Source organism: Tenrec ecaudatus, chromosome 6, assembly GCF_050624435.1.
Source record: "Tenrec ecaudatus isolate mTenEca1 chromosome 6, mTenEca1.hap1, whole genome shotgun sequence".
NCBI classification, from domain to species: domain Eukaryota; kingdom Metazoa; phylum Chordata; class Mammalia; order Afrosoricida; family Tenrecidae; genus Tenrec; species Tenrec ecaudatus.
The window spans coordinates 49,644,912-49,670,544 of NC_134535.1; the positions used below are offsets into that span (position 1 = coordinate 49,644,912).

Consider the following 25,633-nt stretch of genomic DNA (forward strand, 5'->3'; position numbering starts at 1 on the left):
TAATATTTGTTCTATTGTACATAAATTCACTATGAGTCAGCACTGACTGGAGAGCAGTTAATGTATTACCATTTTCCAGAGCAAATTATAGCACATTGTATGGTAAATAATTTACCCAAAATACAAGGCTAGTAGGTGGCAAAATAGTATTAATAGCAAATAATCTCCCTCTAGAATCTTTTCTTTTAACAAAAACATTTGTATATATTTCAGATGCTGCTCATTTTGTAATTGATTACTCAGTTGGTGCCGCCACATTTGTTTTTCTCTGATTAAGAATGAAATGTGATTTTTTTTCAAGCTATATATATGCAGGGTACTCTGTGCATAATATATATCTAATTGTGGACAATATCTATTTGCCCTTCAATGGTACCATAAATTTGCTCTCTCTTAAAAAAATTGAACCATCCCCTACTTGTTTACAGATTCTTCAACAAAATCACTTTCTCTTCACATGAAGCTTTTAAATCATTGAAAAGCCTTAAAGCCTTTTCTTGCACCAAAATAAGATTAAATAAGAACCATATGCCTTGTTTCTGAGTTACCTACAAATCCTTGGAGACAAAGAAATGACTCCTATTTGTAATCCATGGACTGCCTTTATATGCGACCAAACCTGTTACCATCTAGTCGGTTCCTAACTCTGTTACACCCTCTGTAGGGTTTTGGAGAGCAGGCTGGTGAGTTCAAACCACTCACTACCTGTGTTTATCAGCCCTTTGCTTACCCTCAGTGCTCGCAGGACTCCTTGTGTGCCTCATGCTCCATCAAAAAAAGTTTGAATTTAAACAACTTGCTAAGAAAATTGACTCAGAACTTTCATATATATTTACCTTAGTGTATTAAATTCATTTATCCCTGAAGTTGACAGAACTGTCAGATTTGTAATTGAACAAATGTCTTCACATGGCCATTTATTACTGATAATTTCTCCCTATAAGCATTCAAGAAAAAATTTAAGTAAAATATGTCAGATAATATTTGGGACTATATTTAAGCTCTGTTTCCACATATGGCTCAATAAACTGATGAAATTTTGTCATGTTTTTAGTCAGCAAGTCATATTTCTCTTAATGTGCTGCATGTGTTAGCTTTCTTTTTCTGTGTGTGTGTGTGTGTGTGTGTTAGCTTTAAATTCCTAGCTAGTTTCTCAAGTGTACAGTATAAATGCTCAGGAGAACATTTTGAACAATTTATGTCACAAAGTTGAGCTTCATATATAATGTATTTTTTGGCATTTATATTTGATTTATATGGTTGTTGTTGTTGTTGGGTATGGTCGAGTCAGTTGAGACTCATAGTGACCCTCTGTACAACAGAACAAAGCACCACTGGCCCAATACCATCCTCACAATGGTTCTTATGTATAAACTCATGGCTGTAGCCAGGGTCAATCCAACCCTTTGAGGACCTTCCTCCACTTCACCAAATCGGATGTCCTTCTCAGAAGCAGGAATGGGGAATCTCATTGCCATGAGGAAAAAAGACTCAGAGGTGGAGTCTTTTTTTTTTCCTTCAAAACACCTTTGAATTGAACCTTTTAGATCTAGAAACCAAAAACTGTGACACCAGAAAAGAGGCAGAGGAGTGGCAGTGGCAGAACTAAGAGCCAGCCAGAAGACAAAGCAGAGAGCAGGAGGCTGGCTTGTCTTGTCCATGGGCTGCCTACAGGCACTTACTTGGGAGAACTAGATTTGCTGATCCCTGAAACGAAAGCTGACTACCATCAGATTTATGATCGAGTAGTATGCCCTTTGCCCTAATAAGATGGAGGCCAGGAGCTAAGTGACTGAGAAGCCAAAGATAAGAGAGAAAAGCCTGCCTATAGGTGTGGCTGGGAAGACACTGTCCTGACGGGACAAACCATATCCTGAGCATTCCTAATCTTGAATTCTAATCTGTTATCTTCCTAATAAGTCCTACAATCATGAATATTTTCTATGAGTTTGGTATGACCATTACAATGAATTATTAAACTTGTGGCTTATTATTGTGACTCTTACAGAAAGAGCTTCACAAGGTTCGTGGAAATTTTTCATTATCTGAAAATTCTGTTTTCACAGTCCCTGCCTGTGAATTTTGAAAATAATTATAGACAAGCCTCCTGATTAATGATGTGATCTTTATTTTTTTCTATTTTCCTAACACTTTGCAGTACTACCATAGCGACCCTGGGTATGTCGTGATGGAACTGTCTGTGCTCCCATAAAGTTTTCAGTGACTGAATTTTCTGAAGTAGATCAGCAAACGTTTGTCCTGAGGTGTTCCTAGGCAGACTCAGACCTCCAGCCTTTTGCTTAGCAACCAAAAACCTTAACCACTTTCACCACCCATTGACTGAATGTAGTATGAAGAGTAACATGACATGGGAATTTTAGAAAGAAAAATTCTTCATAATACTAGCATATGTTTTATAGATTAAAAATGAGGTCTTCAAATGTGTATGCTCTTTTAAAATAATAACATCCATATCACATAACAAACTTAAAAATTAAAATAATTTGTTTTCTCATGGAAGCTTGCTTTCTATAAATGGCAAGAAAGACTGTTAGTGCTTATCTTGTTCATTTACAAGAAATTGGCTGCTGAAATTCAAGTTAACATAGCTAAAGTTTGCTATTCATTTCAAAGAAAAATGGTATTTCATGGAAAAAGTTGCTAATTCAGCTTTCAAACCCATCACTTAAGAACTTCTTCAAGATAACCATCATACATAAGAATGCAGCAGAAATACTTGATACTTCTCCTCTTATTCCACAGAATATTAAAATATATGTACCCCAGGATCAATATTTAATAAAATTTCTAATTTTTACTGTATTTAGGGGCATAATAAGTAAAAAAAATTTTAAAACAAAGAAAAAAACCTTGTTTATCTGTGCTAAGGCATCAACAGTTCTCCCACAAGTAATTGTCAGCATAGTGAAAAGGAGAAATAGTATCTCAGAACTGGTTTTGTGTGTGTGTGTGTGTGTGTGTGTGTGTGTGTGTGTGTGTGTGTTTATATGAATTCTTTTTTTTAACATTTTATTAGGGGCTCATACAACTCTTATCACAATCCATACATATACATACATCAATTGTATAAAACACATCTGTACATTCTTTGCCCTAATCATTTTCTTTTTTTTCTTTTCTTTTTTTACATTTTATTAGGGGCTCATACAACTCTTATCACAATCCACACATATACATACATCAGTTGTATAAAGCACATCCATACATTCTTTGCCCTAATCACTCTCAAAGCATTTGCTCTCCACTTAAGCCCTCCGCATCAGGTCCTCTTTTTTTTTCCCCCTCCCTCTCCGCTCCCCCCTCCCTCATGAGCCCTTGATAATCCACAGATTGTTATTTTGTCATATCTCAGAACTGTTTTGAAAATAATGTTTACCCATTATCTTTTTGGAAGGACCACAACCGAGCACTTTTGGAAACCATTGCCCTAGGGACATTATTGGTACTTAAAATGTCTTGTTTTCTTTTTAGTTTGTACTTGTTTGCCTAATTGGGTTGTCATCAAGAATTTAGTCATATCCAGTAGTGTTGTGTATATATCTAAGCAAGGACTTCAGTAATTTAGTTAGTCCTGGTGGCATAGTGGTTATCCTTTGGGCTTCTAACTGCATGGTCAACAGTTCAAAACTAGCAGCTGCTCCAAGGGAGAAAGGTGGGGCCTTCTGCTCCTGTGAAGGATTATGTCTTTGGAAAGTTGGGTGGGCATTTCTACGCTGTCCTCTCGAGTCACTGTGAGTCGGCATCAACTCGATGGCCGTGGATTTGGTTTTGTTATCTTGACCTGTTGTATGTCATTACAATCAAGATAGCAGCAAACTAACTTGTTGAGAATATTTATTTATATTGTAAATACTACAAAGTAGAGATTTTATCTTGAATTATGTTCATTCAAAATGTTCTAATTATGCTTTTCATTTTGATTTTAGGCATGCATTGATGACAATGTTGATATGGTGAAGTTTCTTGTAGAAAATGGAGCAAATATTAATCAACCTGATAATGAAGGCTGGATACCATTACATGCAGCTGCTTCCTGTGGATATCTTGATATTGCAGAGTAAGCCATTTCTGAATTTATGTTATATCTAAATACTCTTTAAATACCTGAAATTTTATAGTTGTGTTTAAGATAAAATGATTGAAGGCTTATATTAAAATAAACCATGAACTTCATTATTTCTAGAAAAGAGGATGAATGAGTGGTTCCACCCAGTGTCAGATCTTGTCCTTCCGTTGACTCTTAGTACTTTGTGTCTTAATATATGTAGTTGCATGATTTTCCTTTTTCCATCCCATTTCTTGTTCTTTGAGGATAACTAGAACATTGTCAAATGATTCAGTATTAATATTTAGCAATCCAGTCTTATTTCTACATAATCATACATTAAGAGAAATTAACAATCGTTCTCTATTGGGTTACTCTGCTATAGGGAGAATATGATACAGAATTCATTATCCAGTTTTGTTTTGTGTTTTCAAAAATTGTTTCCTAAAAATGTATTTTTTAGAATATTTAGTGAAAACAGATCATTATATTTTTAGCTACCTCTAATTAGTAGTGCATTAATTTTTCAGGACTGCCATATTTAATTGCCCCAAACAATGGAAATTTACTCTGTCATAGCTTAAGAGGCCAAAACTCCAAAATCAAGTTGTTGGCAAAGTTGTGCGCTCTTTAAGGCCTTAGGAAGTCCTGCCCATTTCATCCATTTTCTAGGGTCTCCCTGCAGCCCTTATTGCTCTTTGCTTGTAGTTACCTCACTCCAATTTCTGCCTCCTCTCTTTACGCTGTTTTATTTCCAGCTGCCACTAACTGCAATGCATTTTTTGGTAATTTATTTCCTCCTTCTAGGCCCCAATTTATTTATTTATTTTAATTTGAAATAAGTGGTCCTTTGACCTTTGCCCAACAGTGGTTGCTCAGAATAACTGTTTCTCAAGTTTCTTAACCTCCTTCCTATACTTTTCATGCTCTACAGACTTGGGTCTCTACTTCCTTTTGAAAATGGAAAATGTCTGTCTATCCTGAAAGAAGATTTAGTCAAACTTTTTATGCTTCCATTTCTTCCTCTTTAATTGGGATAGTATTTCTTAGGATTTTTGTGATGGTTAGGTAAAATAATTGAGCAAATATAGTACTTGGCATTTAAAAAATACTTAATGGGTATTGTTTTTAACTGTAAATAAAGCCTCAACCTGTTTCTTAAGATGTTTTGTTTGTTCCCCATTTTATTCATGCCTCTGAATTTGAGAAAATAAAGTGGTTTTCCCCCAGAAACATTTTCACCCATAGACTTGACTGATAGCCCATTGTGTCATTTGTGTTTTGGGTGACGAATAACAGAACACCCAATTTAAAATGAATTTAAGAGTAAGGGCCACCACTTGTCTGTCAGTTTGTTGTATGGTGGCGGCTCGTGTATTGCTGTGATGCTGACAGCTATACCACTGGTATTCTTTCCATCTTATCTTAATGCTTCCTACATCATTCAATATTTTGCTCATATAATCGTTCAAGTTTACAACTCAAAGCTTGAATTTATTACTTGAATTCTTTCAGTTTAAGATACACTGAATGGGTTCTTCTGTTTTGATTTTCTAATCCTAGATCTTGCACATTTCATTGTAATATTTGGCTTTGTCTCCTTAAGCTGCCTTTTGAAATTTCTGTTCAGCTTTTTTACTTCTTCATGTCTTCCATATGCCTTAACTGCTACAATACAATTAAGAGCAAATTTCAGAGTCTTTTCTGACATTCACAGTGATACTTCCTTCTGTGTGTCTGTCCATCTTTTTTATGCCTTTTGCTTTCTTTGTGATGATGTTCTTGATTTCATCCCCACAGCACATCAGGTCTTCTGTCATTCGTGTTCAATGCAGCAAATCTGTTCTTGAGATGTTCTTGAAATTCAGGTGATATGGACTTGAAGTCACATTTTGACTCTTGTGGATTTGTTTTAATTAACTTCAACCTGGACATATCTGTGATCAATTGATGATCTGTTTCACAACCAGGCCATGAGCTGGTTCTAGCTGCTAATTAGCTGCTCCATTATCTCTTCCCACATATGTCGTCAGTTTGTTTCTGTGTATTTGATCTGAAGAAGTCCGTGTGTATAGTCGCCTTTTGTGTTGTCGAAACCAGGTATTTGCTAGGAACATGTCATTGGTGTTGCAAACTTGTTTCATGCGATCTCCAGCTTTGTTTCGTCACCAAGTCCATATTTTGTAGCTACTATTCCTTCTTCCATTTCCAATTTTAGTATTCCAGTGACCAGTACTTATCAGTTCATCTTGAATACAACATTGGCCAAGTTCTTCAATTTATCATCACTAACTTTAGTAGTTGGTGCATTAATTTGAATGATCATATTGATTAGGTTTCCTTGAATGTGGTTGGATATAATGATATCACAGACAGCATTGTACTTCTAGGTAGATTTTTGAAATGTCTTTTTTCACAGTGAACATGATGCCATTCTTGATCATGTCCGTCTGGCATAGTAAACCATAGGATTTTCTGATTCAGAAGAACCCATTGCAGTTCACTAGCACCGAGTATATCAGTCTTTACACATTCCATCTCATTTTTTAAGACTTCCAATCTTAATAGATTTTTGCAGCTGTGTCTTCTCATTTTGAGTTGTGCCCCATCGGCAAGTGAAAAGCCCAAAGGCTGCACTCGCACAGGAGTTACTCCATTCATATCACCATGTTTGACTCTACTTTGAAAAATCAGCTCCTCCTCAGTCCCCTATGGAGTGCCCTCACACCTGTTTATCTCCCACAATGCTCTGCTTCCTTTCCTTAGGCCTTCAATGTCTGCCAATGTTTTGAAGCTATTCATAAGGTTCTCAGAGGCTGCTTTTTGTGAAGTGGGGAGTCAAGTCCTTCATTGTCTGTTGTTAGTCTAGAAGCTCCACATGAAATCTGTAAGCCTTGGGTGACGACTCATTTGAATTACCACTGACACAGCTTCCAACATCACAGCAACAAACAAACCTCCACAGTACAACAAACTGACAGACAAGTGTTTTATTGACTAGCAGATACATCTGTGTGTATCATACACTATGGATAACCTTTAGAAGAATGAAAATTCCAGAATACTTCATTGTCCTCATGCAGAACTTGTACCTTCCTCAAGAGGTGGTTGTGAGAACAGAACAAGGAAATACTGCATGGTTTCAAATCAGGAAAGGTGTGTGTCATGGTTGTGTCCCCACACCATACTTGTTCAACCTGTATGTTGAGCAGATAATCAGAGAAGCTGGATTATATGAAGATGAACATGACATCAGATTTGGAGGAAGACTTATTAACACCAGTAATCTGGAATATACAGATGACACAAGCTTGCTTGCTTAAAGTGAGAAGAATTTGAAGCGCTTGCTGATGAAGATCAAGGATTGCAGCCTTTAGTATGGACTACAACGTAGTGTGAAGAGCACCAAAATCCTCACACTGGACCAATAAGTAATTTCACGTATAAAGTAAATATAAGTAATAAAATGGGGAAAAGGTTGAAGTTGTCGAGGATTTTGTCTTGCTTGGGTCCAGTCAGTGCTCATGGAAACTGCAGTCAGATCATGAAAGGATATGCTGCCCTAGATAAATCTGCTGCAAAAGCCTTCTTAAGAGTGTTGAAAAGCCAGGATGTTACTTTGAGAAATAGAGTATGCCTGATCCAAGCCATGGTATTTTCCATAGCCTCACATGCTTGTGAAAGTTGGACACCGAATAAAGAAGACCAAAGAAAAATCAATGCCTTTAAATCATGGTTCTGGAGAAGAATATTGGAAGCGCTGTGGACTACTGAAAGGACAAATTGGTCTGTTTTGAAATAAGTACAGTTTGAGTGCTCCATAGAATTAAGGATGGTGACACTTTGTCTTACATACTTTGAACATATTGTCAGGAGAAACCAATCCCCGGAGAAGGATATCATGCTTAGTACAGGGCAGGAGTAGCAAAGAAAGAGGAAGACCCTCGGTGAAGTGGATTGAAATAGTGTCTGAAACAATGGGTTCAGGGATGGAAACAATTGTGATGTTGACACAGGATATTGTGCAGTGTTTCATTCTGTTGTGCATAGGCTCACTGCGAATAGCAACCCCATAGTAGAAACTCTTAGTGCAGTGTTTGGTTCTGTTGTACATGGGGTCGCCGTGTTGGGAGGATGGACCGTGCAGTGTTTCGTTCTGTTGTACGTGGGGTCCCTGTGTAGTGAGGATGGGCCGAGCAGTGTTTCATTCTATTGTACATGGGGTCGCCGTGTTGGGAGGATGGACCAAGCAGTGTTTGGTTCTGTTGTACATGGGGCCGCCGTGTTGGGAGGATGGACCGAGCAGTGTTTGGTTCTGTTGTACATGGGGTCGCTGTCATTCAGAACCAGTTATGCCTGACAACAACAGTAACATTCACAGCATGGAAAATGTTGCATTAGCTTTTTCACTTGATCGTTAAAGAATTAAATATATAATGATACATTGGCATTTAAATATTTGTGGTAGCTTATTTATAACTTGGCTTTTCTTCTTCATATAACCTTTATTTCATAAACAGAAAACAGGGTCCAGAAGCTTTCTTTTTTCAAAACCTTTAAAAGTGGGTTAGGGTTAGAGGGGAAAAAAAAAACTTTCAAAGGTATCTAACTAATTTCAACACTTTTAAATTTTTCTATGATCCTACACATTATTAGTTTCCATAGTAATTATTGCAGCTACCTTCTTTTAACCCTAACTGTCCTCTTGCTCCATCTGTTTTCCACACTGCAGCCACAGTGATCCTTTTACTGCAGGTCAGAAAACTCATTTTTGTTCAGACACCTCTAGTGGTTTTACAGTTTGTTCTCTGGTAGAAGCCTAATTGCCTCATATGTCATGAGACCAGAAGAACTTGGTGGTGCCTGTCTACAATTATTGAACATTTTGATCAGAAATTCTATAAAAGAATCCTGTTCAAAAGGAGAAAATTCTGAATAGAATTTCAGATTCTTGACTCTCTGACGCCACAGAGAATGAATGACCTCTAAAACTATTTCCCTGAGATGATATTTAAGTCTAAAACTAAAAAATCCCTTAAATTCATTTTAAATCAAACAGTAGTTTAGCTTAACTAGTTTAAGAAAATGTGCTCTTTGAGCATTGTTCTCAGAATAGTCTACATATGATCAAAGGAACAGCAACAGGAAACAATAGATAGGAACTTCAGGAAATAGGGGGTTAGTGTTAATGGGGCGGATCAGAAATGCAGCGAGAATGGTTGCACAGCTTGAAGAATTAGTATCAACATTTGTAGATATCAAAGCTTTGATTTGGTATTTGCTTTACTGTGTATATTTTCAGGAATGACAAAGTTATATGTAAAATAATTTTTAAAAGATTCTTTTAATATGAAATAGACCATATTTTGATCAAAAACATTAGGAAGTGAAATTAAGTTGAGACTCATAGGAAAATATTACAGATTTCTTCAAGAAAATTTTTTGCATCCAACCAAAATAATAAGATATATTTGCCTAAAGATTTAATATTCTCAAACACATTCTTAGTAGCTTTCCTTCTCTTTATTATATACTTTTTTAAACAACTTGTTGGATGTTTAAATCCCCCCTCACATCATAGTTTTCTCCCAATAATAGTGTTTAATACTGTGTGATACAATAATGACTGCAGCATAATACCTCATCTTCTGGGCCAGTCCCATTATCAACTAAGTGGACAGCACCACCCTCCCCCCAAGAAGAATTCACTTCAGAGAACAGCACTGAATCTACAGCTCTAGGAGAGGGACTTGTCTGATCAGAGCACACAGGAGCCAATGAGGGGGGAGGGAAAAAAAAGAGTGAAGCACATCCTGGCCCACCAAGCCCTGAGGACAATGTTTCTTCTCAGAGCAGCAATGCACAGAGATGACCACAGGGCCGGCCACTCCACGGGAAACAGCATTCCTCACTGACCTATAGCACCACTGGAGACGACACTAGAGACATACTGTGGGAGTTGTGCCCACCCTGAGCTCACTATTCCAAAGCCTGCCACTGGGGGCAGGGATCAGAGCGGGGGGGTAGGGGGAGCAGAGCAAAGAGGTCCCCAGGGAATGCAAGGGATAAATGTGGGGCCAGGGCATGGCACCTCATCAGATTCACCTGGAAAGCACTCATAAAGGACACCAAATAGACCTTGAACTATTTATAAGGTTTTGTTGTTGTAGCTATTATTTTATTTTCTATTGTTGCTTTGTTGTATTTGGTCTTGTGTTGGTGCATATTGTTGTCACTGCATGTCTACCTTGAAGGGATAGGCGGGATAAACAAGCCAGATGAGAGGACAACGGATGACAGTTCAAAGGGGGAGGTGGAAGAAAGGAAGTGGGTGTTTATAAACCCAGGGACAAGGGAACAACAAGTGACCCAAAATCAGAGGCAGGGAAGGTGTAGGAGGTCTGACAAGGTTGGATCAAGGACAGTATAACCAAGAGGAATTCCTGAAACCCAACTGAAGGCTGAACATGATGGTGGGACAAGAGGAAAGTACAAAGAAATAGAGGAAAGAACTAGGAAGCAAAGGGCATTTATAGAGACCTAAATACAGGCATATACAGATGTAAATATATTTATATACGATAAGGGGGAAATAGATCTATGTACATGTATCTATAGGTTTAGTATTAATGAAACAGATGGACAGTGGGCCCCTACTCAGGTATTCCCTCAACACAAGAACACTTCGTTCTAACAATTCGGCAGTCTGAGATGATCACCTTCCTGGCACGATCTCAGAAGACAACAGGTGCACAAGCTAATGTGGTGAAGAAAGCTGATGGTGCCCAACTATCAAAGATACAGTGTCTTAAAGGCCTGAAGATAAACAAGTGGCCATCTAACTGAGAAACAAAAAAAGTCCACATAGAAGAAGCACACCAGCCTGTCCCTACACAATTGCTGAAGACAAAGCGGATGCATAAGCAAATGTGAAGAAAGCTGATGGTGCCCTGCTATCAAAAGATAGACAGTCTGGGGTCTTATAGGCTTGAGATAAACAAGCAGTCATCTGAGAAACAACAAATCCCACATGGAAAAAACACACCAGCCTGTGAGATCTTGAGGCATAGAAGGAATCAGGTATCAGTCATCAAAGACCAAAAAAGTCATAGCATTGGGAATGAGGGGGAGTGCAGAGGGGGGACCCAAGGCCCATCTGTGGGCAGTTGGACAACCCATTGCAGAAAGGTCACGGGGAGGAGACGAGCCAGTCAGGGTGAAGTGTAGCAATGATGAAACATACAATTTTCTCTAGTTCATAAATGCTTCCTCCCTGCCGCTATTCTGATCCCAATTCTACCTTAGAAATCTGGCTGGACTGGAGGACATACACTGGTACAGATAGGAACTGGAAACACAGGGAATCCAAGACAGATGAACCCCTAATGACCAGTAGTGAGAGGGACAATACCGTGAGGGTGGAAGGAAGGTGAGGGAGAAAGGGGAAACAGACTACAAGGATCTACATATAACTTCCTCCCTGGAGAAAGGACAGTGGAAAAGGGGGTGAAGGGAGACGTCTGACGGTGTAAGGTATGACAAAATAATAATAATTTATAATTATGAAGGGTTCATGGGGAAGGGGAAGCAGGGAAGGGAGGGGAATGAGGAGCTGATGCCAAGGTTGACTCAAGTAGAAAGCAAATGTTTTGAGAATGAAGAGGGAAACAAAAAGTGCTTGACATAATGGATGTATGTGTGGATTGTGATAAGAGTTGTACAAGTCCCATAAAATGATTTAATTATTAAAAAAATAATACCTCATCTTCAAGCTTATAGGTACATGTGAAGACAATTGAGTCTAATATTAAAATAGAATCAAATGGAGCAGGAGATGTACAAAGAACACTTAGGAAAATGATTAATTTTGTTTAGAATAATTTTAGAGGTGTGATATTCATTCATAAATTAACTGGTGAGTAGGATATTTGTTCATGTGTAATAGGAGGCACCTGACAAAAATTAGGTTATTTGTAAGTGAGAAATAATATGTAACTGACTGCACTTTATTAACTAACATTTGACATACGGATACCCTTATGCGCTGAACATTACAGAATAGACTTCTTCTAAACTCATTTTTTTCTGGTACTGCATGTTGAACTCATTAGTGATTATATAATTTAGTTGAATACCCTCAGAACTGGTTAAATGTGTACAAAAAGAAAAATTTTGCTATGATAACTCGGTTGAATGCTTTGGAAAGACTGTATAAACAAGGCCCTACTCATGTAATTTGCTATGTAAATAGATGGGGATAAGACACTAAAGAATCAAAGAAAAATGATAAAAATCTGGAAGGATTATGTATTTAGGAGTTCTTGCTTCATTTTTAAAATACACTGAAGTGTTAGATAATACATTGTGTGATTCTTTTTTTTCTAAGAAAGACAACATGGATTTTTAGTGACTAGAGAAGGGGGCTCCCTTTTAAATGTTTTAATTACATGTATGCGCTATATTTTATGATTCCTGATTTTTATCAACTTTTCTGGCTAGTTAAGCAAATACAGCCTCTGAGTGCTTTGTATCAAAGGAGTTCCTTGGTGCAGTTTTTCAGTGAGAGGGGCTGATGGTAGAACATGGAGAAAATAGCAAGTAAGACAGAGAGTGACCAGGGCCTGTGCTTAGAAAAATGTGAGTGTCATACCTAGTGAGACTGAATGGTGGTTCAGTTTTAGGGCAGTGGTTCTCAACCTGTGGGCTGCGACCCCTTTGAGGGTTGAATGACCCTTTCACAAGGGTCGCCTGATTCATAACTAGCAAAATTACAGTTAGGAAGTAGCAACCAAAATAATTTTATGGTTGGGGGTGGTGGTCACCACAACATGAGGAACTGTATGAAAGGGTCAGGGCATCAGGAACCTTGAGAACCACTGTTTTAGGGAAATGATGGTCCTCAATGTAGTTTAATAAGACTGTCCTTGACACTGAGGAAGATTAGACAACTAGGGCAATAACAGTGAGGTTGAAAGTGGGACAGATCTTAGAGAAATTCCGAAAATAGAATTGATTGTGACTCACTTACATAAAATTATAAGGTAAAAGGAAAAATTAAAGTGGTAATGGTGATCATTTACATTTGTTGAGTACTTACTATGTGTTTGCCACTACACGGAAGTTCTTTAAATACATTTCAGCCTTCCGACAATCATGAAAATGTACTGTATTTCCTTTCTGGATTCAGCGTCCAGAGTGTTCACCATTACACGATGGATTTGGTTCCTTTCTCCAACTCTTTGTGCACAATTCCCACGCCCAGCAGCTCTGAAAAATGGGGGTCATGGCAGGGGTGCAAGTTCGGTGACAAACTATGATCTTGACTGATACGATGAAGTTTTCAGCCTTATCCCACATATTGGCTTTTATTTCCATAGAACTATTAAAATTCTATAATGGAGTACTACTTCAGGCTGTGATAAGATGTTATATAATATACAACATTATCTTTCTCATAACGGGTTTGAGTAAGGGATAGTAGGGTCTGTGTTATGATTCTTACTTTATATATGAGGAAATGGAGCCAGAGAGAAAATCCCAGAGATAAGTGGCAGAGCTGGGATTTCAGCCTGGACAGGCCTAACTCTTCAAGTCTGCTCTTTTACCCTCCAAGATCGACAAGACAAACCTGAAAGTGTACTCACTAAATGAGAGAAAAGGTATCGCGCCCACTTTTTGAAGGTTCACAGATCTAAGAGATTTTGCTTTTACAAAGACCTACATTAGTATCTGTTTTCACTAATGGAAAGAAATTCAAAGAGGATTTTTGCTTTTATGAAAGAAGTTGAAAGGTGAAACTAGGGTTCAGTGTTTTCCAGCAAGCCATTGAAGAGGCAGTGCGTGCGCACCCTGAGTGAGAATGCTATCAGCAGGCCTATTCCTCTGGAAGCTGCACTCAGCTTTGAGGCCCCATAGCTGGGCACACTGTATGTTAGTCTTCTTTCAGGCCTGTGTGTTGTTTGATAAGATTTATTAGGTTATTTTGGTGGCCTGGTAATGCTCAAAGATCTTTCCTCATACAAATTAATGGTAATTGCTTCTTCACTGTGTGCCATTTCAGCTTATCATAGGCACACTACTTTCAGATTTCAGGGGGAACCTGGAGCTGAAACAGCAACAAGTAGGATTTGTTGTTCTGGCCAACCTGGGTGTATTTAATATTCTTCACCAACACTACAGTTCAAATGCACTGATTCTTCTCTAGTTATTCTTTTGAAAATGCCATGTCTTGAGCCAGGCACATAACTTTGGAGATCTTTTGCAGATTTTCCCAGCGCCTTAAGTCATTTCATTTCTTGACTACTGCTTCAATGGGCATTGATTATGGAACCAGGTAAAATTAAATTCTTGATAACTCTAAAATTTTCTCTAGGAAATATTTCCATATTTCTTTTATTTCTCTGGGTTTACTAGTGGCAGGTAATGAACTGAACTTGTATAGCATACCTTGTACCAAAATGACATTGAAGAACCAAGGGAGCAAGTTTAGTTTCTATTTGTTTTTCATTGGTAATGTTATTAGTAATTTTCAGGTGCTTTGCCTATACCTAAAGATTTTTTTTACATTGCCAATTAAAGTATTACATTTAATTGTTGAAATGAGTGCAAAGTTCACCCTTTTAGTTTACAATTTTCAGTGTTTATTATTTTCACAAAGTTGTACAGCCATCACTACAATTTAATTCTAAAATGATATTAGTATCTTAATAAAGAAGTTCCACATTTATTAGCACCCAGTTACCATTTTCCCTCTTTCCCCAGTCCCTGGGAACCACTCTCTCTCTCTCTGGTTTTGTCCATGGTTTTTTTATAGTTGGCTCTTTTCACTTAGCAAGTTTGCAAGATTCATCAATGTAGTAGCATATATTGTGGTAGTACTGGGTTTCTGTTATATCGCACACGTGCCAAATAGTGTTTAATTTTATGGATATACCATATTGTTTACCCATTCATAAATTGATGGATATTTAATAGGAAATCATCTATTATTATGACTTAATGAAACATTTTTAAGAAAAATATAATAACTATCACTTGATATCTGAATAAGTTAAAAGTATTATCTTAGGATCCGTTATTTTCTAACAAAATATGATGTTTAAACCTATCTTTATAATCAATGAATGGTTATAGACAAGTTCTATCAGTAAATCTTAGTTTTATTTATAAAAACAACACAAAATCAAATTTATCACCATCTAGTCAGTTCTAACTAATAGCAACTCTGTAAAGAACAGAGCAGAATAACTCCTTAAGATTTTTTAGGTGAGTTTGAACCACCTATCTTGCATTTATCATCCCAACTCTTAACCTGATACTTCGCCGTGGCTCCTTAGTCTTGATAGATGCCTTTAAAAAAAACAAAAAGATTATGTGGAAATCAGTTATCTCAAAATAGCTTATCTTTCCATCATTCTTTTAAACAAGATCAAAGCTAATGAAAATGATTTCAGGTCTGTCTAAATAAGATAGGCTAGATGAACAATCTGGAGAAGAAAACAACAGGACCGACAGCTGAGGGGGAGGGATGGGGAAAGGAAGTGGTGTTAACAAACCCAGGGACAAGGGAACAAGTGACCCAAATCAATGGTGAGGAGGGTGTAGGAGGCCTGATAGGGCATGATCAAGGGTAATATAACCGTGAGGAATTACTGAAATCCAAATGAAAGCTGAGCATGATAGTGGGACAAGAGGAATATAAAAAGAAATAGAGGAAAGAGCTAGGAGGCAAAGGAGATTTATAGAGGTATACATAAATATATGTGCATATGTAAATATATTTATATATCAGGTTGGGGAAATATATCTATGTGCATCTATTAATAGGTTTAGTATTAAGGTAGCAGATGTACTTTGGGCCTCCACTCAAGTACTCCCTCAATGCAAGAACACTTTGCTCTATTAAACTGGCATTCCATGATGCTCACCTCCCTCACACTATCGCTAAAGACAAATGTGTGCATAAGCAAATGTGGTGAAGAAAGCTGATGGTGCCCGGCTATCAAAAGATACAGTCTCTGGGGTTTTGAAGGGTTGAAGATAAACAGGCGGCTGTCTAGCTCAGAAGCAACAAAGCTCCACATGGAAGAAGCACACTAGCCTGTGTAATCATGAGGTGTCGAAAGGATCAGGTTTCAGGCATTAAAGAACAAAAAATCAAATCATTGTAAATGAAAGGGAGTGCAGATTTGGAACCCAAGACCATCTGTAGGCAACTGGACATCCCCTTACAGAAGGGTCTTTGGAAGGAGACGAGCCAGTCAGGGTGCAGTGTTGCAACAATGAAACATACAACTTTCCTCTAGTTCCTAAATGCTTCCCTCCCCGCTGCCTCCATCATGATCTCAAGTCTACCTTACAAATCTGGCTAGATCAGAGGATGTACACTGGTACAGATAGGAACTGGAAACACAGGGAATCCAGGACAGATGATCCCTTCAGGACCAGTGGTGAGAGTGGTGATACTGGGAGGGTGGAGGTAGGGTGGGTTGGAAAGGGGGAACCATTACAAGAATCTACATATAACCTCCTCCCTGGGGAATGGACAAAAGAAAAGTGGATGAAGGGAGATATCAGACAGTGTAAGATATGACAAAGTAATCAAGGGTTGATGAGGGAGGGGAAAGCCTTTAGAAAGGGGAAAATGAGCTGATATCAAGGGCTTAAGGAGAAAGCAAATGTTTTGAGAATAATGATGGCAACAAATGTAAAAAAGTGCTTGACAGGATGGGTGAATTGTGATAAGAGTTGAACGAGCCCCCAATAAAATGATTAAATTTTTAAAAATCATTTTATATAACAAATAGTGGATTGGGGATGAATCTTGGCTTTGCTAGTGAAATCCATATAAAAAGATTTGATCAAATTAGTTTCTAGGAGATCTACCGAGCAGTTAAATTCAAGACTGAAAGATCAGCTCAGAAAGTTAGGGAGATTCTCTTGTGGATCTTGAGAGATTTTCTTAAATGTCACAAGATGATCACAGAGATTTACTATAAAGGTTTTCGGAAATGATCGAGATTACACTAGTGGGTCAAAGGCCAGGAATGCTGTGTTTTCCCATCACAACAATGCACCTGCGCCTCTAGTAGTGCCAGGCTTTCCCATGAGAATTTTGTATGGAAGCCTTGCACCATTCACCCTACAGCCATGATCTTGCCCCTTCAGGCTTTTTCCTGTTCCCCAAACTCAACTTTGAAAAGGAACATTATTTCAGCCCTTCAAGGATGCCCGAGCTGCCATTTGGACTGTGGTGTAACAAAGAGTACAGAATCTTTGGAGAAGGATTGGAAAAATGGAAATACCACTTTCAAATGTGTCTAAATGTAAATAGAGAATATATTAAGAATTGCTTCATGCTTTGCTATTTTGGTTTATTGATATCTTATAGCAGTAATTTTTTACTTACCCTTGTGTTTTATACCCAGTGTAATAGTAAGGTAAAGTTTGTAGATGAAAAGCTGACGTCAGTTAACAAATTAGAGCAAAGAAGTAGCAGATAATACTACCAGTCTCCACTATTTCAAGGAAGACTTTCAAGTGTAACTTCAAGATTGTGGCAAATTAGTCTGTAATTATTAATAAATATTATTTTAAAGCATTCGAATATCTTTATTTTCATGTCCTTGTGTGGGAAACATACATTTTTTAAAACACGATTTAGAATTTATTTTATCTAACTAGTTTGAAGAAACAGTGTTACAAGTCTTATTTTGTGACATACATTACAACAATATAATGTACTGATATTCTAGGTCAGTGGTTCTCAACCTTCCTTATGCTGCAACCCTTTGCTACTTCATAACTGTAATTTTGCTACTGTTATGAATCAGGCAACCCCTGTGAAAGGGTCATTTAACCACCAAAGAGGTCACGACCCATATGCTGAGAACTGCTGTTCTAGGTGATGAAGTTTTAGTTTTTAAAAAATGTTACATTTGTCCCTGTAATAGAATGCACAATTATAGCTATTTAGATACCATATTTGAAACTGATGTATACTCTTAAAAGAATGCTTATATTGATCTGACAGCTTATAGATATTTTTTTTATGTTCAGACTAACTCTTGTTATTTTACTTAAAAACTGAATGGTCAAAACTTTTCTTTGGATTTTTACCTTTACTCACTGTGTTTTCATTGTCTTATAGAACTTCCAAATTTAAATAACAAGAGTGTATTCCCACTGAATATGCATATGATTCTTTTTTTGTTTTTTAATCATTCTTGTTGCCTAGAAAATTTCAGGGGGAAAAGCTCTTCATACTAAATGTTCTACTTAACCCGGGCTTATAGACTTTAGTAGTTTAACCCACTATCATCAATTCTGATTCATAGCCAGCTTCTAACAGATGATGCCCATGGTGTTTCTAAAACTATAACCTATGGAAGCAGACTGCCTCGTCTTTTTTCCATAGAGGGCCAGGTGGGTTCTTCAAACCCCAGGATTTTACCCACTGCGCTACTAGGACTCCTTGAAGTAGGATGGTTGGCATAAATTTTCTGTTAAGATAGATTTGAGTAATTTATTTTGGATTTCCAAAAAACATTACTGTGTTGATGATATTTGCTGATATTCCTGATTTTTAGAAATTTAAATATTGACTCTCCTTTGTCTTTCTGATCCACCTGTTTCATTAACTACTAATTTAAAGACAATATTTAAATAAAGATCAAATTTTAAAATAGGTATTTTACTCACTCTCATCTATGATTTGGTTATCAATAAAACTCAGAATCCATGATAATTAATGGAGACTGCTAAATTTTGTTTTCCAAATTCAGTAAACAGAATCCTGTGCTTGTGTGTAATGTGCATTATCAAAGTTGTGATAACATTAACAGCAGCGTAACACCTTTTGTTTGTTTTTAAATTCAAACAAAAAGAAATAATTTTGTAAAAAGCTATTCAAGTCATATTTTTTAATTTAGTTTTATTCATTTACTTATCCAAATTATTTTTTGAAGTAGCTAAATTATTACAAACTTAGCACATTTAAATTTTACAGCACTCCCTGTACATTATTGCATAAATTAGACTTGGAGTCACAGCTGTCCAGAGGCAGAGATAGGAGCAGAAAACAGAGTCTACAGAATTTATAAGTTGAAGCATTTTCTTTTCACCCCACCAGTTTAAAAAAATTATAGCTGATAAAAGCTAATGTTTTATATTTTTTCCAAATGTTTTAAGCCTTTGTTTTATAAATGATAGTTCTGGAGTAGAAGAAAGTTTTGTCAATCGTCTACATTGCATGGGTACTTGCACCTTTTACTAAAGTGCAAGCTTTTCCAAGCTCTGCTCCGACCAGTAGTTCTAGAACTTTACGCTTGTTCTTCTCTCACATCCTTCCTGTTTATGAAATATTAAGTGGTCTGTTTTGGCTTTTCCTTGAGAGCCTGCTTCCCAGATATCCTCTCCTTCCAGCACTGCAGCAACTTTTATAGTCTACAAGTAAATGCTCTTACATATTTTTTTAAGTATCTATAAAAAAACATGAGTTTCCTCAATTCAAGAATATTTTAGAAATCCTGTTAAAATCATAAGAATGACACTTTATTTTGTATTCACAAGAAGAAATGTTTACACACATTATTACATGTAAATAAAGGTCCTAGTACACATATACAAAATAAAGGTATTAGGGAAAACAAGCGGTGGGGAACACAACATACCACCCCCAATAACAGGGATTTCAAAGCAGTCCACATCCTTTCAAATTCTACATGACCACTGCTAACAGTATGTTGTGTTTTCTTCATCTTTCTATTCCTGTCTTGTATGCATAAAAATGCCCCTACACAGACACAGATCACTAGATGTTTAACACCTTAAAAGAAAAGATTAGCAGACTTCATACCTTTAAACTTAAATAGGACACAAAATGCTATAAGCAAAGTTAATAAAGTATACTGTATATATTCGTGTATAAGCCGAGTTTTTCACAAGAAAAACTGGGGTTCGACTTATATATGGGTCAGTGGTACCCCAGTGAGGTGTAACATCTCGCTTCCCCCCCTCCCCAGAGGTAACGGGATGAGCGCCTGTTATCTCACGGGTGATTGCCGATTCTTTGCTGTTCATTCAAAGCCCCGCTGACACTGCAGGGCTTTGAATATTTGTTTACTCACATCTAACCAATCAGAGCCATCCTATGACATGTATCTGTGAATAAGCCTTTTAAAGACCGTGTGCGAAGGATGTGGCATGAATGGATGTCATCTGGTCAAGCCAGACTAACAAAAGGAGGAAATCTCATGAAGCCTGACATAGAGTTAATAGCAAAGTGGGTTTGAGATGCATGGGAAGACATTCCAGAAGACATGGTACGACATGCCTTCCAGAAATATAGTATTAGCAATGCTATGGATGGCAGTGAAGACTGCGCTTTGTATGAAAATGACAGCAGTGATGGTGATGACGGCGATCTCAGTGAGGACAGCGTCTATGATGACCTCACACCAGCTGAAGCTCTGCATTGGGATATGGATGATGAAGAGGAATCCAGTTTTGAAGGATTTTAACTCTTTACATTTTAGCTTGGTTGCTGATTGAGCTCAGGGAACAGCATTCTTAAGGTATCATTGTTGATACCTTACTGTTTTTGTTGAACCTATTTTCCTCTTCCTGGTTTACTAATGTTAAATGACTTGTCCTTTCATTTATGTTTTTTATTTAAAATAAATATTTAAATACATTACCCTACTGATATCACAATTTTTAGTAATTTTATTTTCATTTGTTTTTATTATTGAAACTCACCAATAGCTTCTGCATTTTCCACCCTAGGCTTATACTCCAGTAAACCAGTTTTTCTGGTTTCCCAGGTAATAATTAGGTACCTCAGCTTATACTCGGGTTGGCTTATATTCAAGTATATACGGTATATAAAAGGAACTTCTGAGAAGGTGACAAACAAGGCAGACACAGCACACAGTCCCTGTACAACAAGGACACACAAGAGACCAAATGAAACAAATAAGTATGCTAATCCTAGGACCCTGAACTTCAGAGGCATGGAGAAGAAGCTGAGTTAAAACAGTGGTAGGACTTGGCCAGGTCCCTAAGCACCGTGGGCCAGCAAGAATTCCTCCTTTCAATACCAGACTCCCTCTGGGCTTGAAAGAATTCCTTCCAGGAATTAACACCTGACTTCATCTACCACCTGAGGCAATAGAAATTACTTCCTGATCAAGCATTTGATCCCAGACAATAGCCGGGCTGGCAGGATCTCCATCTGGGGTCTGACATCCTTTCCCAAACAAAACCTAGTGTTACATACTGTTATATACCTAATCCTGCGATAATGTGATGAGATGTGTGCATCGATAGACTGAATTAAATGTGGAAAGGGGAATGTGTGTATATATACATCTATATACATACACACATTTTGATAGAGGAAAATTGAACATTGATATTTGACTTTTGGTGCAACTGCGTCTGGATAACAGGGAAGCATACAAAGAGCTCAAGACCACAGTCTCAAGGGACACCAAGGTCCGTTTGTTTCATGTAGTCCACAGAGTCTCCATTCTTCATTGGGGGTATTAGAAGCTCATGAACGTCCACCTAAAGTGCAGCTGTTGGACTCTCCCTGCTCAGAAGAAAGAAGGGTGATGAAAATTGCAGACACATGGAAATAATGAGTCTAATGGACTATTGGACTATGCAAGCATTGGTAGCCATACCATGAGACTAGAAGAGCATAGATCGTGCCCAGCTACCACTACCAACTGCACTGAAAGGAATTGTAAGGTCTCTCTCTCCGGGCTAGATTTCAGCCTCGGGCCTTGGCTCCACGAGAGAAAGATTTCACACTGAAGCCTGGCTCGTGATCCAAGGGAATTTAATGAGAGTTCAAAGAAGCATCAGGTTTTACACGGTACCCATAGGATTCCTTTGACCATGCGGCCTGGCAGAGACTGCTCAGGGTCACACAAGGATCTCTCTCCTCCCACGAAGACGACAAGACAAGCCCCTCTCCCTCTCTGTTCCTGCCTTTTCAAGGATTCCCGGAAGAGGCGTGGTGAACGACCCCAGGTCTATCCCATTGGCTAAATTGCAATCACCTGGCCCAGGCGGGCTGCTCCAGGTGTAACGCCCATCCGCGCCCACCTGCAGGAAAATCCAGCTTTGTCCTGTGCTGACTCTCCTGGGCATGCATCAATGGACATCTCATCCCTGATGCTAGCTACCTAACAGAATCACATTAGATCATCGGTAAAATAGAAGAAAGACGTGGAACAAAACTCAAAATCATGAAGGAGACCATGCTTGCAGTTGGATGGAGATTAGTGGAACTCCAGAAATTATTGTCCTTGAGTATGGCCTGGAATTGAACTTGCCCCTATGGTTCAATTTTCAGCCAAGCAATAAATAGGGTTGAGAGGAATAATAACACTGTTGATGTGTGCGTGCACATCTTAGAATAATGGACACTTGGGATCAAGAGACCAATATTTACCCAAGGAAAAGTTTCATAAGGTTTAAGAAAGAAAGGAATGGAGACAGGAAACAGGAAGGTGGAGGGTTGGATAGGGTTACATTGAGGAAATTGCAGTGAAGTAGATAAACCAGAATGTTTATGAGTTGTTGAATATAAACCTGATAGTTTGCTTTGTAAATCTTCACCCAATACACAATAAAAAGTTGCACAATAAATACACAAACACAATGACAGTTTAACAAACTCAAAAACTCAGTGCCATCAAATCAATTGTGACTTACAATGACCCCATAGAACATAGTAGAACTGCCCTTTCTGTTTCCAAGACTAACTCCTTATCGGAGTAGAAAGCTTCATCTTCGTCCTGCGGAGCTGCTGGTGGTTTCCATTGCTTAACGCACTACACCACCAAGGCTCCTCACAGTGACAACAGTAGATAAGATATTTATTTACAACACATCTTTTAGTCAAAGCTCAAAATAACCTTTTTCTGTATCATTGAATGACACTATCATCTATCCGTAAATGCCAAGAATTTATCTTAAACACCTTCCTTGCTGTTCATAACTTGCACCTAACTGATCACCGAGTATCCCCATCTAATTTAAGTGGCAAGAATAAAAAAACCTTTTATAGTGCTGCAGTAGCTCTTTAACTGGTTTATCTGTTTCTATTCTTTCTCCATTCTAATTTTTTGTATTACACAAAATGATGTTGTTAAAACAAATAACAGCATGTAAGCACTTTCAAACGCATTCGGTGACATTGTTATGTCTATCAGAACCCATTTGTTAGTGAGGATGATAAAGAAATTAATTTATTCATTGTGCATTATCAGTCACTCTCCGAAAAAATGACACTGTCCCTGTGTAGCCATCGAAGCTTAACTATCGCAGGGCTCTCATTATCTCCCTCCGCTTTCTTTGTTTAGTCCTGCATATGCTCTAGTAGCATTTGTTCCTTCCTTAGCCTTACTAAATCAATACTTGTTATCATTCATTCTCCAATGCCTCATACTTCTCTGTCATAAGACTTACCAGTTTTACATATATTTGTATGACTAGTCACAAATATCTAACTCTTGCTAGAGCACTAGCTCTGTGATGGGAATGGCAGTGTTTGGTTTTGCTTAGCATTACATTCTTGCACGGTAACAGAGTGCTAGCTACATACCGCCAAGAACAACCTGCTGCTGCTGCTGCTGCTGCATCAGTCCAGGCTTGTGAAGCGAGCTTGTAGGGCAGGGTAGAGCTGCTCCATTGGATTTTCAAGGTTGTAAATCTCTATAGAAGCTGCCTGCCTCATTTTTCTCCTATGGAACAGTAAGTAGGTTCAAACCATTAACTTATTAGTTTATAGCCAACACTTAACTCACAGTGCCACGAGGGATTCTTACTAAATAGACCATGAATATTTGTTGAATGAACAGACGCATTAGAAATGTAGTACAAAAATATATATAGTGCAAAGGATGTAAATAAGTGGGTCAAAGATGGAGAAATACCTATGCGAATAACTGAATCTCACTACTTTTAGTCTCGTGTAATCAGGAAGTAAAAGTTAAAATATGTTGGCCTTATCAAGGTGAGAAATATCTTAAAGCTTTATAATAATCATGTTCTTATGAAAAATTTAAATGTCGGTGGCTGTGTTTTACAGTGTAAAACTCGGGTCTGAAAGATTTTCTTGACTATGATCTTTATGAAAGCAGATTGCTATGTTTTTCGACACCTCATGATCACATAGGTTGGTGTGCTTCTTCCATGTGGACTTTGTTGCTTCTCAGCTAGATGGCCACTTGTCTATCTTCAAGCCTTTAAGACCCCAGATGCTTTATGTTTTAATAGCTGGGCACCATCAGCTTTCTTCAACACATTTGCTTGTGTACCCATTTTGTCTTTAGTGATCTTGCCGGGAAGGTGAGCATCACAAAATGCCAGATTATTAGAACAAAGTGTTCTTACATTGAGGGAGTACTTGATTCAAGGCCCACTGTCCATATGCTACCTGAATACCTAACATAAATATAAGTACATAGATCTATTTCCCTATTGTTCTATATAAATATATTTCTATATCTACATGCCTGTATTTGGACCTCTATAAATGCTCTTTCCCTCCTAGTTATTTCCTTATTTCCTTTTAGTTTCCTCCTGTCCCACTATCATATTTGGCCATCATTTGGGGTTCAATAGTTCTTCGCTGTTACATTGCCCTTGTTTAATCCTCACTAGGCATCCTGTGCCCTTCTCTTCATCAATTGTAGTTCATTTGTTGTTCCCTTGTCCCTGGGTTGGTTGAGAGTTCCCCTGCCCCCTTCATTTTTCCCACCTCCCATTCCCCCATGTCCCCCACTCCAGAAATATCAGTACCATTGATTTCTTCTCCGAATTGTTTATCCTGCCGCCTATATTATCGACATATATATATGCAGAGACATTAATAAGCGCAAAAACAAGGCAAAGTTAAACAATACAACAAAGGAAAACAAAAACAAAAAGAATGCCAACGACAAAAAAGGAAAAGCTTATAACTAGTTCCAGGGTTTTTGCTTTTTGCTTTTTTTTTCCTGTAGGAGTTGTTTTCCAGTTGAGTCTGAAGGAATGCCACACTGTCCCCAAAGTCTATTTTTGGTATTCCCCAGGGACTTCATTGCTTTGCTCCCCTTGCTGCTTTGTTGCGTGCCCTTAGAGTTTCATCCCAGTGTCGTGGGGTTAGATTGGCACAATTCCTGCACTGAGTCTCCAGTGTTGTCCCCCATAGCACTATGGTTCAGTGAGGGATGTTGTGTCTTGTGGTGGGGCTGGTCCTATGGTTCTCTCCGTGCATTGTCTGCTCTGAGCAGGAGTATTGCCCTTGGTGCTTGGTGGGCCAGGATGTGTTCCACTCACCCTCCTTCCCTCTTTGTTTCTCTTGTGTGCTATAATCAGACGTACCCTGCTTCCCAAGCTGTAGCTTCAGTGCTGTCCTCGGGGGGGTGGGGTTCCTTCTGGGGAAGAAGTGCATTCTTCCCGGGAAGTGGGGGGCGGTGTGCACATAGTTGGGTTGGGGCTGGCCCCGTAGACCTCTCTATATTGGTTCCCTGCTATATGCGGGTATGTTATATTCACTTCTTGGTGCAC

The 25,633-nt window shown here is 38.2% G+C and overlaps 1 protein-coding gene across 3 annotated transcripts in view; it reads left to right on the plus strand.

Moving 5' to 3' along the window:
- The window catches only part of PPP1R12A (protein phosphatase 1 regulatory subunit 12A), a 159,886-nt gene that overhangs the window by 61,348 nt on the left and 72,905 nt on the right, over nucleotides 1–25,633 (plus strand). For all 3 annotated transcript variants that reach the window (XM_075551229.1, XM_075551230.1, XM_075551231.1), the window contains exon 2: nucleotides 3,948–4,078. In XM_075551229.1, coding sequence (XP_075407344.1) covers nucleotides 3,948–4,078 — 131 coding nt within the window. The remainder of the gene's footprint in view (nucleotides 1–3,947; nucleotides 4,079–25,633) is intronic.